This window comes from Filicampus tigris, chromosome 5 (genome assembly GCF_054856515.1).
Source record: "Filicampus tigris isolate MCC_2025a chromosome 5, RoL_Ftig_1.0, whole genome shotgun sequence".
NCBI lineage: Eukaryota > Metazoa > Chordata > Actinopteri > Syngnathiformes > Syngnathidae > Filicampus > Filicampus tigris.
In genome coordinates this window covers 23,594,729-23,611,664 of record NC_141221.1, presented here as the reverse complement: position 1 = coordinate 23,611,664, position 16,936 = coordinate 23,594,729, and the positions used below count along the sequence as shown (strand labels likewise).

The window sequence follows — 16,936 nt, the reverse complement described above, 5'->3', positions numbered from 1 at the left end:
GCTTTGAGCTGCTCCTTCACTGAAAAGCAAAAAGCCACACACTGCATGTAGAGAGGGTGTGCCTCTTCTGTTTGACGAATGAAAAAAGAAAAACCCAGGAGTTATTGATCTGTGATCTCGCAGCTGAGAAGCTGAGATAAAGGAGACGCTGTTAGACCACATCTCAGTGATTGCTGTTGAAGAAGAGAGAAATCAGGTATGTTGCTTTTATTGATAGAAATTTGACGGAGGCAAATCAATCAAGTTTGGACCGATGTCGTGCACTTACAAGGTTTAGTGTCAATTTGAGGGACACTAAAATCCATATAATTGATCCGAATACTCGTCAGTTGATTCATTTCATCTGCTGGTTAAGTATACATCACTGGTCACAGCGTAGGATACGTACGGATAAACAGCAAATACAACAAACACAACAGTGCGTAGGATATTTGCAGGTTTAATAACACCAGCAAAGCAGTGCTGTACTGTTTGAACAAATAGTGCTCCAGGGATGGGAGGTTTTTATGGCTGGATGTGAAGGTTAACCTAATAGAGTGTCCAAGCAATGTATAGTAGTTGTTTTCTAAATTCAATTTGAGATGATTTCATTCAAAGGTCTATTATATGTGTTTTGTCATGTAGTGTGGATGTCAGATAGGAATTATAATAGTATTAAATAAATATTGTGCTTTATCCACAAATTTACAGTCATAATTTAACACCATAAGCCCATCAAATTAGCATTCATTGTATTCAGAAAAAAAAAAAAAAAATTTGTCCCTTCATTTACAAATACCACTGTATGTGTGGGTAGGACGCAAATGATGCTAAATTTAAGGTTTGATGAAAACCTGGACATTTTTCTTTCTTGTTATGTTGCATCATGTTAGTAGAAGTGCCCAAAGTGATCATTGTCTGTAAATTCCTAATATTGTACATTCACAGCCAGTGTATGTTACTTCGTGCATAATTCAGTCATAATTCAGAGTAAATACACAACACAAACCAAACACAAACACATATTTTTTTAGAGGGAAGAATGAGAATACAATAGAATGTAAGTGCACTTATCTCAAGTGATGTTGTCAACACCATTAGCATTTATGGCCTTAAAGGCAGGTGTGGTCAACCACAGTGACAGACGGCTTGCTTTTGTTCCCTTCCACTTCCGATGGTAGACATCTGCCGCTTGTGGCATCTCGATGTTCTGCTGTCTGAAGTAACGTCGATCTACTGTATCTCCATCTATCTCTCTCTCACTCTCTCTCTCACTCTCTCTCTCACTCTCTCTCTCTCTCTCTCTCTCTCTCTCTCTCTATATATATATATATATATATATATATATATATATATATATATATATATATATATATATATATATATTATACACACACACACACACTCTGTATATATATATTTCTTCAAGTATAAGTATCTAAGAATTTTGAAATACCATTGTCAACTTCTTTTGGACTCCTCATCTTCACGCTGCATATGTAATGCAAGCTTGTGTTGCACACTTCCTTCATTGTAAAACCATTTCCTCTCTGTCTACACTGCAGCAAGTGAGTGTTCCATTGGTGTGCGCTGCTGGTAACATCTCACCCCCTCGAGAGATTCATGGGAAAAATCCACAGAGGGGAAGGACCCACGGGGATCTGGACAGCAGAGGAGCGTTTGGTGGGAGAGGATGCAACTCATGTCGTCTCGTCTTTTGTGACCGGGACTTCATTTGCTGCGGCGCCGAGTTTTTTATCAGCAGTTTGAGTCAATCGGGCGGGAAATGAGTCCTTGCGTTGGATGCCGAAGGTCGGAGGTGAAGACGCCGAGCTCAGTGGTTGCCGGGCCGTAACTATGATAGTAGAGGTGAGGCCTCCACCCTCCTCATCAGTAAAAGCTCCTCTTTTCTCATCATGCTGGAAAACCCCGCCGTCTCTGCCCCTTACATCGTGGTGGAGCTGTTGATCGCCATCTTCTCCGTGCTGGGCAATGTGCTGGTCTGCTGGGCCGTGTTCCTCAACAGCAACCTGCAGAGCAACACCAACTTCTTTGTGGTGTCGCTGGCTGTGGCCGACATCGCCGTGGGCGTCCTGGCCATTCCCTTCGCCATTGTTATCAGCGTGGGCTTCTGCTCCAACTTCTACGGGTGCCTCTTCATCGCCTGCTTCGTGCTCATTCTCACCCAGAGCTCCATCTTCAGCCTGCTGGCCATCGCGATGGACCGCTACATTGCAATCAAGCTACCTCTCAGGTCAGTTTTGCTTCAACTCTTAGATTACTACTAACACATCACTCTAAAAACAGTTGGCTAAAAATAACCCCATTTGGGGTCAAAAAGGAAGCGATCCACTACTCGGGTCAATTCGACCCAACTTTCCCCCAAAATTAGGCTGTAGTTGTGGTGTTAGGCTGTGCAGGAGACAATAGCAAAATTCCCTTAACGTAGGGACACAGGGCAATGCATCGACCGTGTGATCCTGACTGAGGTGCCTTTGAGCAAGGCACCACCCTACCCCAATTGCTTGGAAAGCTGCGACATGTGTCCCCAATGGTGTGGAAGCTCTGGATACAGACATCACATTTCCTTAAATGCAGGTAAAAAGGGAACACTACAATTGTAAAACATGTATTCATGTTGAAGAAAGTGGAATAAAAATGGACAAGGAGCATTCACAAAACAACGCTTATTCCGTTTTATTAGTCACTGTAATAGTCAAAGTGAAACCATGCAAGATATTTTATACATTATCAAGCATGGATGTGATTTCTGACAAAGAGAATTTTGCTTCACATTTTTTGTAATAAACGGCTGACCATACATTTATATTATGTACAGTGCTAAACAGATGTTTTAGGATAGCGATCGTAAAGCCAAAAAGGGAACAACCAGCATCATGAAGTGGTTTAAAGCAGACTTTCAATTTATGTGAGTTTTCAATGGTGTACTAGTTTGAACACCGATCAAAAATTTGAAATTGAATAAAAAAAAAAACCCAATTGTGATCACTATGCTTCCATGAGAAGTCAAGAATTCATCAGGAATAACATTCAACCACTGTCTTGTCTGTTAAGGAATGCAAGTGAATAACAATAATCTGACCTAACATACAATAACTTTGATATACTATTCTTTCTAGGGTTTTTTTGTAAAGCAGTGAATTGTAAATATCATTGATAACAATAAGAGTTATACTTTACAATTTAACATAGAGTCTACATACTGGTGTATTACAGAAATATAATCAATATTTTTGGTAATCACCAATGCTGTTGATTTAAGGCAGTGGCAGCATAACCCTCACAGTGGGTGGTGGTCTAATACATTTATTAGCCAGTGTAGAAAGGTATGGGAATAAATTATATGTTGTTGTACATTTAAAATCCCAAATTTGAGATTAAGAATCTTGGAAAATCAAGACGTCATGACCAAAAAATATACTATAGTCAAAGCTTATAGTGAATAAATAAAATCTTGTTCACCGCAAGGAAAATAAACATAAATGAATAAACAAAAATAAAATACATTTTTTTAAGAGAAATGTTACAGTGACAGGATGTCGAGTTGAGCCTAATATGATTTCTAATACAAATTGCCTTCATCTGAAAATGTTCATTTGCCAAATAAATCTTCAGTAATAAAATACGGCGTGTATGTTTTCTTACTTAACCCCCGCCCAGTTGATGGCGATGGGAGGCCTCAGACTGGAGCCACACGAACAAGTACTTGACGTCCATCCATCAGTGGAGATGAGACATTTGAAGCCCAAAGTCACAGCTGAGGGTGGCCAGAAATGGCGTCCCCCACGAGGCCGTGTCTCCCCGGAGCAATCAAACGCATTTGGCTGGAATTGTTTCCGGAGACGATATCAAACACTCCACTCGTCTCTTTGCATGTCAGACATGTGAAGGTATTGTTGACACGCATTTCAACTGTGACCTCTGTCCTATTGTAACTTCTGAGACTACATTGTGTTTCCTGTTTCCAGGGCACAGGCAGACATTTTTCACACGACTATTATGCAGTTGACAGCTTCTCCTCATTTAACGCATCTTACAGGAGGGGGGGGGCTGTTGTTGTCGCATCCCTGACATTTGCACTTGAACATCTGCAGAATGTGATCGCAGCAAACCGACCGTTTCAGCTGCTCTCCCACACTGTGCGGCATGCACCCTGAAAATAGACTTCGAAGCACTTACAGACTTGTTTGTTTATCCCTTGTCCCCTCTTCAAGCCCAGGAAGAGACCTTGTTGTGTTTCATACCAAACTTAGACATTTGGAATTAGAGCGCTGTCCTCCCTCCGTGAGATCAGTGTTGGAACCAGTGGCAGGCAGTGAATTTGGTACCTGTGTCTTGAGTTGCGACCTACTCCGCCTCTTACTACCACCACTGCCACATTGCAGTTATAGAAAGCATCAAGACTAAATGCAAAGGCAACATAAAAGCAAGCAACTGTGCCCCGAACATCCTCTGCAAGAGTTCAGAATCAAAATTGATCAACTAACACGACTAACATTTTCATCCATTTACTTTTATTTAAATTATGCATTTTTTTTTTTGAATGTATTTATTTGGATTACTTAAAGCGTAAGTCAACCCAAACCTATTTTTTCAAGAATATGTTCGCAGCGGGCCCACTATTTGAAACACGGCATTCTGATTAATTTTGCGTTTGTGGAATATAAATTAAGCAGCAAAATGCACTCGTTTTCAGCCATGGCTGACCCGTTTTCTGAATCTGAGCCGTGACTGGTCGTTGTGAGCAGTTGAGATGTCATTTTCAGTCCACGGAAGACAAAATGGCCGCCCCCAGAGATGATTGGAACCGTCGCATTTCATTTATGCAGACGTCTGATATGGTCTTGCTTATCAAGCTTTTGTCTCCCCTTCAAGGTATAACAGTCTGGTGACGGGCCAGCGGGCGCAGTGCATCATCGCCGTCTGCTGGGTTCTCTCCATCGTCATTGGGCTCACCCCCATGATGGGCTGGCACAAGTTGTCGGAGAAGGAAAGCAGCGACTGCCCGCCGGGTCTGATGACGTGCCTCTTCGAGGAGGTGGTGGTTATGGATTATATGGTGTACTTTAACTTTTTCGCCTGCGTGATGATTCCCCTGCTGCTGATGCTGGCCATCTACCTGTGTATCTTTATGGCAGCCCGTCACCAGCTCAAGCTCATTGAGGTCAAAGCGCTTCACGGGGAAAAGTCACGCTCCACTCTCCAGAAAGAGGTCCAAGCTGCCAAGTCTCTGGCCATCATAGTGGGCCTGTTTGCCGTCTGCTGGCTGCCCTTACACATCATCAACTGCTTCACGCTTTTCTGCCCCGAGTGTCAGCGTCCGCCGCTCTTCATCATGTATGTGGCCATTATCCTGTCGCACGGCAACTCGGTGGTCAACCCCTTCATCTACGCATACCGCATCCGCGAGTTCCGGCAAACCTTCCGGAGAATCATCCACATCCACATCCTGGGCCGACAGCAGCTGCCGGAGAGAAGCGGCAGTAAGCGCAACTCGCTTCACGGCAGCTTCACCGACTCCATCAGGCTCAAGGCCAACGGCCTCAGCGTTGACATTTGCGCCGAGCAGGGCGGCGGCAGCTCCGAAAACTCCGCTCACGAGACGTCTGTCGGGGCCGGTCTGTTGGCGGTATCCCAAACGCCTCTGTCGCTTGTTGTGCCCAATGCCCCCAAAATGGATCCCATCAGACCGACTCAAACACTCATCTGTCATCAGCGACAGGATGTGGCGGCATCACAGGGTGTGGAGGAAAATAAAGCACAGAACCAGAGTGCCGCCCGGGTGCAACCACAGTTTAACAGGCAGAACGGGGAAAGCAGCCTGAGTGAGCTGACTAAAGTGTCTTGACTCACATAGCAGTCATCGACACTCCACTGGACAAATGTCTTTTGACATGCTTGGCTAGCCTGAGCGTGTATGCTGCGGAACTCTTGAAAACAGTTATTTCCCACGAATGTGCCATGAGAGATTATCATCATCATCATCATCAGGGGGCTCGCGGGAAATTATCCAATTTTACTCAATTGGTCCAAAAAGTATTTATTTTTTACAATCTTTGTTCAATTTATCAATGGCAGTAACCTATGGTGAGAGGCTGAACAATTAAATGCTCTTGCACTATTTGACAGAACACACAATATATTGAATAATTAACCTGCATATCAACCTTTTGTAACATTTTTGTTTGGTAATGTGTGCAGTGAGAGTTTTTCTAATGTTAAATATGTGCCTTAGCTCAATAAAGGTCAGTCCTAAAGCACAGGTCAGACCAAAGCCTTGGATGCCGGATCACTTCTTGTGGCCCACTAAAGCGAGTCAAGTTTGTCGTCCTTTCTCTTTTTTTCCCCAAAGAAGTTTTCTCTTTTCCTTTGATCTGAAAAATCTATCCCTAAATTGCAATTGCTTTACTTTTACCAGATATTACAGGCATGTTTTCCCCCCACCAAATCACTTCTTAAAGCGGAAGTCAACCCAAACATATTTTTTTCAAGAATATGTTCCCCGCAGGCCTACTAATTGAAACACGGCATTGTGATTAATTTTGCGTTTGTGGAATATAAATTAAGCAGCAAAATGCGCTCGTTTTTAACCATCTCTGGGGGCGGCCATTTTATCTTCTGTCGACTGACAGTGACATCACAACTGCTCACAACGACCAATCACGGCTGACCTGTTTTCTGAATCTGAGCCGTGATTGGTCGTTGTGAGCATTTGTGATCTCATTTTCAGTCGACAGAAGACAAAATGGCCGCCCCCCGGAGATGGCTAAAAACAAGTGGAATTAACACTTATTCCACAAACACAATATTTATCAGAATGCCATGTTTCAACTAGTGGGTTTGCATAGAACATATTCTTGAAAAAAAAAATGTTTGCGTGGAATTCCTCTTTAAATAGGAAGACCAAAAAAAAAATCTTTGGAATAATATGTTCCATGTGCGCTCACTAGTCTAAACATGGCTCTCTGATTAATATTGTGTTTGTGGAATATGAGTTAAGCAGCAAAATCCACCTGTTTTTAGCCATCTCCGGGGGCGGCCATTTTGTCACTTCCGCTGACTGAAAATGACATCACAGTTGCTCAGGGCTCAGGTAACGACCAATCTCATTACGTTATTTATTACAATCAATTGCAGGCATAATTGTGTACGTGTAATAATATGCTTGGATGTCTATGCATTTACACTTATGTGTTTTACACAGCCATATTGGCCCTCTGATGGAAACCCGAACTATTGGGGCTTGTGGTCAAAATTAGTTTCACAACGCTGCTTTAAACCATTGGCTGTGGTAGGGTTAACAGTTGTTTAAACCAGTGTTAAATTTGACAAGATACTTTAATTTAGTTTTAGTTCTAGTCTTTTGAGTGAAATTAATGAACGTTTTAGTCATAAATTGGTCATCTGATTGTATTTTAGTTTTAGTCCGTTTTAGTAGCCGAAAATAAAGAGCAATTTTAGTCGACGAAATTAGTTATTCATTTTTCTTCAGTCTAAGAAGAAATCAGTATAGATTGAAACTTTTATACAGAGAGTATAACACACCTAAAGTATAACACACCTATTTGGAACTGTAGTTTAACACATTTAACACAACTGTGTCATTATTAAACTTTGTTTCAATGAAAAATGTTGAAATGACAATATTATGCCATCTTAAAACGTAAAACCGGCGGCACGGTGATCGACTGGTTAGCACGTCCGCCTCACAGTTCTGAGGTCATGGGTTCGATCCCAGCTCCCGCCTCCCTGTGTGGAGTTTGCATGTTCCCCCCGTGCCTGCGTGGGTTTTCTCCGGGTACTCCGGTTTCCTCCCACATTCCAAAAACATGCACGGTAAATTGATTGGACTCTCTAAATTGCCCTTAGGTGTGATCGTGACTGCGGATGTTTGTCTCTGTGTGCCCTGCGATTGGCTGGCAACCAATTCAGGGTGTCCCCCGCCTACTGCCCAAAGACAGCTGGGATAGGCTCCAGCACGCCCCGCGACCCTTGTGAGGAGAAGCGGTACAGATAATGGATGGATGGATGGAAAACATAAAATCAGTTTTTGACTAAATAAATATTTTTAAAGAAAGGCTTGGGAAGCTCGCATTATCAACAGATCCAATGCTAATGGTGTCAAACTGCTGTAATTTACCACACGCACACAATTATTTTCAGTTCTCTACTTTAATACTACAACAACATCAACAACGGCAGCAAATTTCCCTTAGAGAACATCTCGTACATTCTGTTCATGTTTCTTCAGTTTGAATTTGTCATGTTCTTCACACGATTGACCATTCATTCCACTTTGTCTTTTTTCTTCATCGTTGGAGGTGAAATGGGCCCAAAATTCCTTTTGTTGCTTTCTACCAGCATTATTCTTATTAACTAATGGACATTATCTCTGACTTTCACCATCGCATCTGTCGCATTTATCGATTGCTTGACTGCGGTGATCGGTGACCGCTGAAGTTGGCCTCTGATTGGTTCTCTTCTCACTTGGTCCCGTCCGTTCCATTTTCTGAGTGGTTCTTTTCTCCTACCCGCGTATGTTTCCTTCCTCTGATTGGATTTCGTGACTGTGTTTTTTTCGTTTCGTCTTTTAATCGCTGACGAGATTGTCAAGTTCATGTAGTTATCATTATCGTCTCAATGAATGACTTCTATTTAGTTTTTGTTGCGTTTTTCTGAATAAAAATATGTGTGACGAAATAAATGACGAAAAAATGTTGTCAACGAAATTAACACTGCTTTGAACTGCATAATAAAAGAATGCATGTGTAAGTGGCATGGAAATGGGGAAAGTAGTAGGCCAGTCTGACAATCCAATCTTTACTAGCACATTCAAAAATTGTGCATGTTAGGTCAGTTGAAAACTGCAAATTGTCCACAGGTGTGAATGTTTTTTTGTGTCCATCCAATTGACTGGCGACCATTCCGGGGAGTGCAGGGCCTCTCACCCAAAGGCACCTCGGAATAGCTAAAGCTCACTTGCGACCACAAAGAGGTTAAGTTCCATTTAACTCATTAATGTTCCGAACCCTAATAAAGATTGACTAGTTTTGGAGTGCTTGATACAGCCCAGACACACCCAGACAACACTCTCTCAAGCAGCGGCCCCACATAGACAAAACTGAGTTTGAAACCCCTGTTGTACATCAAGCAAGAATGGGAAAGAATTCCACCTACAGAGCTTCAACAATTGTCTTCAGTTCCAGAAGGCCAGTTGAGTGTTGTGAAAAGGACTTTTTTTTTCACGACTTTTTGGGAATATGTTGCAGGCATCAAATTGTAAATGATAGAATATTTGCAAAAAACAAAAAGAAAAATACAAAGATTATTATTAAACATTAAATATCTTGTCTTTGTATTGTAATGTACAGAATATAGGTTGAAAAGGATTTGCAACACTGTATTTTGTTTTTATTTACGTTTTATTTTGCGTGGTCCTAACTTCATTGGCTTTGGCAGTTTGCTGTTGGGGTCATTTCTCATCTTGGATTTGGAACTGTGGAGAAGGATCTGGTTTGCTCATCCTGGGAAAAGCATATTTAATCAGTCAGACTATCTTTGGAGCTCTTCATTTTCCCAGCGTTACTTTCAGTTCCCCTGTGAGTTCAGGTTAGAGGAGTCAGGGCCTACTTCTGTTTGAAATGTGCCCCGGGGGGTTAAAGTACTTTTTAAACATTTACTACAGAGACTAGCAGGGTCCTCGTCCTCGGTTTCTATTCGCAGTGGTTGCTCATATGGGTAAAATGCATGTTATGTTGCAACAGTCAAAAATAAGGACAACATTTCTGCTTGTTTGCTCTCTTCTCCATTTCGAACTATTATACAGTATATGAGACAAGCTCTTAGCGGTTCAACAAATAGTAATGACCATGCTGTAAAATGCAAAATGATCAAATTTCATGCAGCCTGCACTCTTTTAATTGAAAGAAATCATGATCTGTATTTTCTCCTCCTAATACATTACACACGTTTAGACACTGTGCAACCTTTCACAACTTTATGTTGTTAATATGTGGCAATTACGCACAATGTTTTCACTAAGGTTCACGTCATGAAATAGTGTGCATACTGTACATATTGTGAACAACGACTGCAGCCTCGCCCGTGCTTTCATTGCAACTCCCTGCTGAGTTCAACTATTTATTGTCAAAAGGGGAAACCGCCAAGCAAGCAAGACTTAACCTCTCATCGTTCAACACTGACACCTACTGGCGGTTTTTACAGACTACACCTAAGATGACATTTAATCAAATATTATCTAATATTAATCCAAATTAAAACTATAGAAAATTATCAAATTAAATTAATACAATTAATTTGAAATGATCTAATATCTAATCAAAGTATTTGATATAGTTTCACATTAATCTATGATTGGATTTCATTTATTTTTTTCCAATTGCTCAGTCCAATTTGTATACTGCTTGTCCTCATTAGTGTTGTGAGTCAGGAGTTTATCCCAGCCAATCTCGGGCTTCATATAGACACACAATTATCCATACTCACATTAACATGTAACAGCCTACAATTAAATTAAATTAAATTAAATTAAATTAAATTAAATTAAATAAATAAGTCAGTGAGCCCCCTTGCAAGCTTGGGAGGAAGAGAGCAAACTCCACACATAAAGGAAGAATTTGAACCCTGAAGCTCAGAACTGTGAGGCAGATGTGCCAACCACAAGACCACTGTGCTAAAAATACTAACTGCTCACCAAATTGAAGACGTAAGAACATCCATCCGTTATCCAAACCGCTTATCCTCACAAGGGTCGCGGGGCGTGCTGGAACCTATCCCAGCTGTTTTAGTAGGCAGGGTACACCCTGAATTGGTTGCCAGCCAATCGCAGGGCACACAAAGACAAACAAACGTTCACACTCAGAACCACATCAAGGGACAATTTAGAGTGTTCAATCAACCTACCATGCTTTGGAATTGTTCAGGTTCCGGTTAAATTCATGCTATCCTGTGCTTGCTTTCTGGATATTCCAATTTTCTCCCAAATTCCAAAAGTTATGTTAGGTTAATCGAAGACAGCAAATTGTCTAAAGGTGTGAATGTGAGTATGTTGTTGGTTTATATGTGCTCTGCGATTGACCGTTGATCAGTCCAGGGTGTAACCACATAACAAGTGGTGTTAGACTCTGCGTTGTGTATCAAAACAGGGATGACACACTCACACACGCAAGAATTGCTTGTCTTGACTGAACTTTAATTTGTCTCGCCCAGGGCCGCAGGGGCACTGATTCAGACTCAGTCATGTGGCACACTGGTCTAATGACTATGCCAAATCATGAGGTAAGTTGGCAATCAGCATATGATTTCCCGATGCAGATTTGCAGGTACTGGTTGTGGCCGCAGGGAGATCCACTGTTGCAACAGGGCCACCAGCTGTTTGCCGCAAAGGAGTGTCATAGACAGGGGCGGAGCCAGAATGTGGCTAGTGGGCGGGCCTGGAAAAATCAGGGTGTGCCTGAATATTTCTCTCACTGAGCACAATCCTTCTGTCCCGAAAAGTCCATCCATCCATCCATTATCGGTACCGCTTCTCCTCACAAGGGTCGCGGGGCGTGCTGGAGCCTATCCCAGCTGTCTTTGGGCAGTAGGCGGGGGACACCCTGAACTGGTTGCCAGCCAATCGCAGGGCACACAGAGACAAACATCCGCACTCACAATCACACCTAGGGGCAATTTAGAGTATCCAGTCAACTTACCATGCATGTTTTTGGAATGTGGGAGGAAACCGGAGTGCCCGGAGAAAACCCACGCAGGCACGGGGAGAACATGCAAACTCCACACAGGGAGGCCGGAGCCGGGATCGAACCCACGACCTCTGAACTGTGAGGCGGACGTGCTAACCAGTCGACCACCGTGCCGCCCCCGAAAAGTCGCATATTCAAATAAAATGGCAAACTGAATCATATGAAGCTCAGATCTACCTGAGACAATCATAATTATGTCATTCTTAGTATTCAATAAAATAAAAAACAAAATGAAACACAAATTCAAAAATAATGTAATAATAATTTACTATAAATGTAAAAGTATATGTTTTTTTCTTGAATCTCACTGGGTGGGCAGTCTGTCAATCTGGGCGGGCCTGTGCACACCCAGGCCCACCCATGGCTCCGCCCCTGGCCATAGATGGTCGGTACCATCAACAGACTGCTCACCGACCCATGAGGCTGTACTCTCATCATCTCGGTCATTGACACTCTAAAGCAGGGCTGGGTAATTCATTTTGCAAAGGGGCCACATGAGAAACTGGAACGCTGGCCGAGGGCCAAGCCACATGCCTATTTCAACTTTGTTCTATATTATTTGTAATGTATTGAGGAAAAGCATGGTTTTATTAAAATGCTGTGTGTGTTGATTTGCATACATTATTATCAGTCAAGTCAAGTTAAGTCAAATTTATTTATATAGCTCTTAATCACAGGAAAGTCTCAAAGGGCTTCACATATGCACCAGATCATATGCACGACATCCCCTGATCTTAACCCCCAGGAGGGCAAGGAAAAACTAAAAAAAAAACATCTGGAGAAAAATGAGAAACCTTAAGAAGGGACCATAGATGGGGGAATCCTCCTTCCGGGATGATCAGGCTGCAATGGATGCCGAGTGGGCAACATTGAACACACATTATAGTACTATACAGTGTTTGTTAAAGTGATGTGAAAGGAAGATGACATCGATGAAGTGAGCAGGGGCCCAATGGTCAATGTAGAAATCTCCAGGCTAAATCTTTTTGGCCGTCTTCCCTACAGGGTGCAGGAAATAACTATGATCCTAGCATTAGGATCACTTTTGTCATTTTGGGGGAAAAATTGTTGCCAGATAGTATAGAAAAGTCACTAAATATAGCAAAAACAACGCTAAGTTGGCTAGCTCGCTTGTACAAACGTCCACACGTATGCACATACAATAGAAGCACAACTTTCAAAAGAACAGCACTGTTTTTTAATGTTTGATTTTGACTTCATGGTCACCGTGCGGGCCGGTCACAGATTGTGACCCTGAAGTGCAAGAGTGACTGCTTGACAGTTGCTACTCTTCCAGGCAGTTTTGGGACCAAACCAACGTGTGATGCAACTGAGCAAGTCAAGAAACTGATCCCAATCGGGGTCTGAGAGCTGGAGCAGACAATCTCCCAGTAATTTTCAACAGACTTCATCCTCTTTATCATTGGTTCAATGACATTGCTCCCAATGATGAATTCATCTCACTGCCCCCAAAACAAGGAAAGTCGGCACTGTGAATTTGGAACCATGAATCTCAATGTGTAAGAGTGAGATTTGTTTACTACATTCAACTTTTTTGTTCAGAATTCTGTGGCAGGCCCTTAATATACGGCTCTTTTCAGAGTCCAGAGTGCCTTTCTGTCTGTGTGTCGAAAATCCATGGAAACGGGCCACAGTGGTACCCCCTTTTGACACGTCTAACAAGATCTGAATTTTACAGGATGCAACGGTGTGTGTGTGTGTGTGTGTGTGTGTGTGCGCGCGTGCGTGTGTGAGTGTGTGTGCCATGTCTGAATCTCATTCACACAGTGGCTCCCTGCAAGCCGAGTCTTTGTGTTGAGCACAAAACCGTTTTAACAGCCTCCATTGTTAACCTCTGCATGTTGGTTACTGGCTTCATGGTCTCGTTGGCATAAACACATGTGGCTGGAACCTGACAAGAACTTCAAGGGGAACGACAGAGGAGCAAAAGCTGTGTATCACAAGGAGAAATGTTTGTCACCATCCTATTTGGAGGTTTGAAATATTCACATTACCAATATTTTACACTTGGTCACACTTAGCCTACTGTAAGTAGTTGTGTGAATGTTTTATTAGAGAACCTGTACATGTTTTTAATAATAGTGCTTGGAACATGATTTCATATCATTATGAGTGAGTCAATTATAATAATCCCTTTTCTTGATAGAAAGCAGAATGGAAATGTTTAACATCAACTGCAAACTGATACACTTTGTCCACAATTTAAAGGAGCGTTGTGGCGTGGACTTCAAAGGTACTATTCACAGAGTGACATTTTTTCTTCTTCTTGCAGCTCAAGTACATTAGTCGACTCATTTGTAAACTTGATTTCCTTTTTGGCCTTAACGATGAGTAAAAGGTACATATATCCGATAACTGGGGCTTCTTGACAAGGATAGAGAAAAGAAGGAAAATGTATTAGTATTAGTGACTTTCTAATATTTTCAGAAAACACTGCATGACATTAGCAATATGAAAAGTAACAACCTACAAAAAAAAAACACAAAACATTTTTTTATGTCACAGCTTCATCTAACTATGATGGTTGGATTTGAAAAAATATGTGTCCTAACAAGATATCGTTGTATCCTACAGACTGTGTGGACCTAATGAACCGCAACGGGACAGTAGTGAACTTAGAAAGCAAGCAGCTCAGTGTGGAGCTGGCCAGCAGCCTGTTGGCAGAGAGACAACGCTATGTCCTCCTACAAGTTTGTCGTGAGTCCTCCTCTTGCTCTCGATGAAGAGAGACAAAATCACATCAGAATCACAAACCGTGTGGCGACTTAAGTTCGGACAGATGTCACACACCAACAAAGCAGTGAAATCAAGTGAACGGTTTATAATATTTTGTCCTGCATGTACATTGCAGCTACGAAATTATTTAAACATAAGAAACATTTCTGCATCTATAAATACATGGTTAAATTAATATAATATGATTAGAAAAATTAAGTCTCCTTATATTATCCTTTCACAATTAAAATGTACATGTACTTTCTGTGTAGGAAATGACAACAATGGAGGCCAAAAGTATATTTCCCTCTTACACAATGTCAACCAAAGTCATCCAGAATTAAAAGGTGATTTAACCTAGAAAGTGATTAAAAAAAAAAAAAAAAAAGAAGGTAAAATCCTACTGAAAACGGAATTTGTCATACTGGAATTGTAATGATTCATCTGCAGCGCTCCTGAGGAAAGTGTGCAACCCTGGTCAAGAGCGAGACAAGAAAGTGGCCTCTGTGAGGAGAGGACACATGCGTAGGAGGGGTCCTGCCAGCCAGAGCTGCAGCAAAAGTGCCTGTCAACAATGAACACTGCCAACATTTTATTCATCATCCGTCCGTCTTTCCATCCATTCATTTCCAATTAGCCGCTTAGCCTATTCAGATTCATGGATGAGCTCACATTCACACTCGTATTGCAACTCCCTGCTTAGTTCAGCTATAAAGAAAAAAAAAAAACCACAAGTTTTCCCCAATCATGTTGCAAGACTTACCTGCTGTCGGTTCACGCAAAATATGCGGAAACCGGTGACTTCGTGTTTATGCTGTAGCCTGAAGACAGAGGAAATATAAGAATATGTACAACACTGTACTGGCTTATGTCAGTAATAATCAATAATAAATAACACGAGAGAGGTTGAAGTGGTTCAGCTTTAACCACAATATTTGAATGAGTTGCACACTAATCTGTGACTCTATATTCATCATTCATTTTCTAAACCACTTCCCCTCTTTAGCAGGACCTATACAACACATATACATAGTTTGACTGGCCCTGCGACTCCAGTCTTCACAAATACCACTGATGGCAGCGAACGAGCTCTTGTTGGAAACTTTCGCTTCTAACTACGTAAAAGTTTTTCTTTTTCGTTTAAAATGGCTTAACTAGAATTCCATGTCGCATTGTGACCAAAGGTAGAATCCTGGTTGGTTATTGCGCCTTTTGCTACTGTCAATAGTAAACAGCCCTGATGCTGCAGGCTAAGCTAACAATACGTCAACACATTATTTGACGATTTCTTCTTCTTCCCATTCCTTTTTCTTCTTCTTCTTCCACTTCTATTTAATTTTGGGAGTTGGCAAAGACCTTTGATGAATTACCGCCACCGCCATTAAACTACGTTGTGAAAATGTAACCACTTGTTGCCCTGCTTAATCTGGACAAGGTTATCTTGAAAGCATCTGAGGGCTCAAATAAACAATCGGCCTCTCTCTGAATATAAATTGAAATCCTGTGAAATGAGACCAATTTGTCGTGAATTCAATTGGAATCTGATTACGTGTTTTTTCATCTGTAACTGTAATGGAATATGTTTCATTTTTAAAAATATTTTGATGACTTAACACCATGACATGTATTTAGTTATTCCCTAAGACTGCACACTAACACAATTTAGAGGACAGGTAAACCACACTAGGTGAAAATATGACGTGGTGAATGAAGAACTCATGAATTTCATACGATTGGACCTGTTACAACGGAAACAATACATAAGAGGCCTTTTAAGTGAGACGCTCCTCTGCTGGCCATGAAGAAAGTAATGAGTAACTAGACAAAAACAATCGGGTTTCCATATTTTCCAAGCGTAGAGCAGGCTATGTCAAATGATGAATCTCTTCATAACTGTGGAAAAAGCCAAGTCAGCTCTGTGCTGGGAGGAGAAATTACCGGTAAGCATGTGCAATTGAACATGGAGCATGGTGTCCACTCAGTCCTACTCTGAGGCAGCTTTCCATTTGTTAGAAAAAACACCTGCCGTTGAACTTCAATGCTAAGTATACTGTAAACCTTCTAATGTTGTTTTAGTCCAAGGATAAGAAAGTAGACCTTGCTCCTTTGTCTCTGTTATGATCACTTTGCTGCGAGACAAAGCAAGATGCCTGTGCATAAAAGAGGCAGTAGCATGAGGTAGATGAAAACTGCCTGTTCATGAGTGTTTATACGTTGACTAAGTAGAACTAGGCAGAAATGTATTGCAGCTGTCAGGTGTATTTCAAGTCTCCTTGCATGCAAGTTTTGATTAAATGGTCATATTCTCAAAAGTGCTTTGCTTGTCTTTTGTATAGTAAAGGGTTAACATTTTTTCCCTTGACAGAATTCTTGCCCAGTAAACAGAAAGGGAAGTTGAATCATTTTGTAACTCAGGCATTAATCATTAAAAGCTGAAT

At 41.6% G+C, this 16,936-nt stretch overlaps 2 protein-coding genes across 3 annotated transcripts; both read left to right on the top strand.

Annotated features, from left to right (window-relative positions):
* The first annotated feature begins 1,559 nt into the window (after nucleotides 1-1,559).
* On the top strand, nucleotides 1,560-6,315 carry adora2aa (adenosine A2a receptor a). Its single transcript, XM_086030761.1, has 2 exons — nucleotides 1,560-2,233; nucleotides 4,876-6,315. Exons 1-2 carry the CDS (start codon nucleotides 1,896-1,898, stop codon nucleotides 5,846-5,848), a joined length of 1,311 nt encoding a protein of 436 aa, XP_085886887.1. The 5' UTR covers nucleotides 1,560-1,895; the 3' UTR covers nucleotides 5,849-6,315.
* A 7,344-nt stretch (nucleotides 6,316-13,659) lies between these two features.
* On the top strand, nucleotides 13,660-16,776 carry c8h22orf15 (chromosome 8 C22orf15 homolog). 2 transcript variants are annotated; one of them, XM_086031223.1, is made up of 5 exons: nucleotides 13,660-13,757; nucleotides 13,930-14,016; nucleotides 14,358-14,480; nucleotides 14,771-14,845; nucleotides 14,949-16,776. In XM_086031223.1, the coding sequence occupies exons 1-5, from the start codon at nucleotides 13,733-13,735 to the stop codon at nucleotides 15,074-15,076; spliced, it is 438 nt and encodes a 145-aa protein (XP_085887349.1). In that variant the 5' UTR covers nucleotides 13,660-13,732; the 3' UTR covers nucleotides 15,077-16,776. The 2 variants fall into 2 exon arrangements, with proteins under 2 accessions (XP_085887349.1, XP_085887350.1); XM_086031224.1 differs by lacking the exon at nucleotides 14,771-14,845.
* The last annotated feature ends 160 nt before the right edge of the window (nucleotides 16,777-16,936 follow it).

Coding starts and splice junctions, on each gene's coding strand:
- adora2aa (XM_086030761.1), top strand. CDS start 1,896: ATGCTGGAAAACCCCGCCGTCTCTGCCCCTTACATCGTGGTGGAGCTG. Junction 2,234..4,875: donor GCAATCAAGCTACCTCTCAG/GTCAGTTTTGCT, acceptor CTCCCCTTCAAG/GTATAACAGTCTGGTGACGG.
- c8h22orf15 (XM_086031223.1), top strand. CDS start 13,733: ATGTTTGTCACCATCCTATTTGGAG. Junction 14,017..14,357: donor TTGTGGCGTGGACTTCAAAG/GTACTATTCACA, acceptor TGTATCCTACAG/ACTGTGTGGACCTAATGAAC. Junction 14,846..14,948: donor AAGTCATCCAGAATTAAAAG/GTGATTTAACCT, acceptor ATTCATCTGCAG/CGCTCCTGAGGAAAGTGTGC.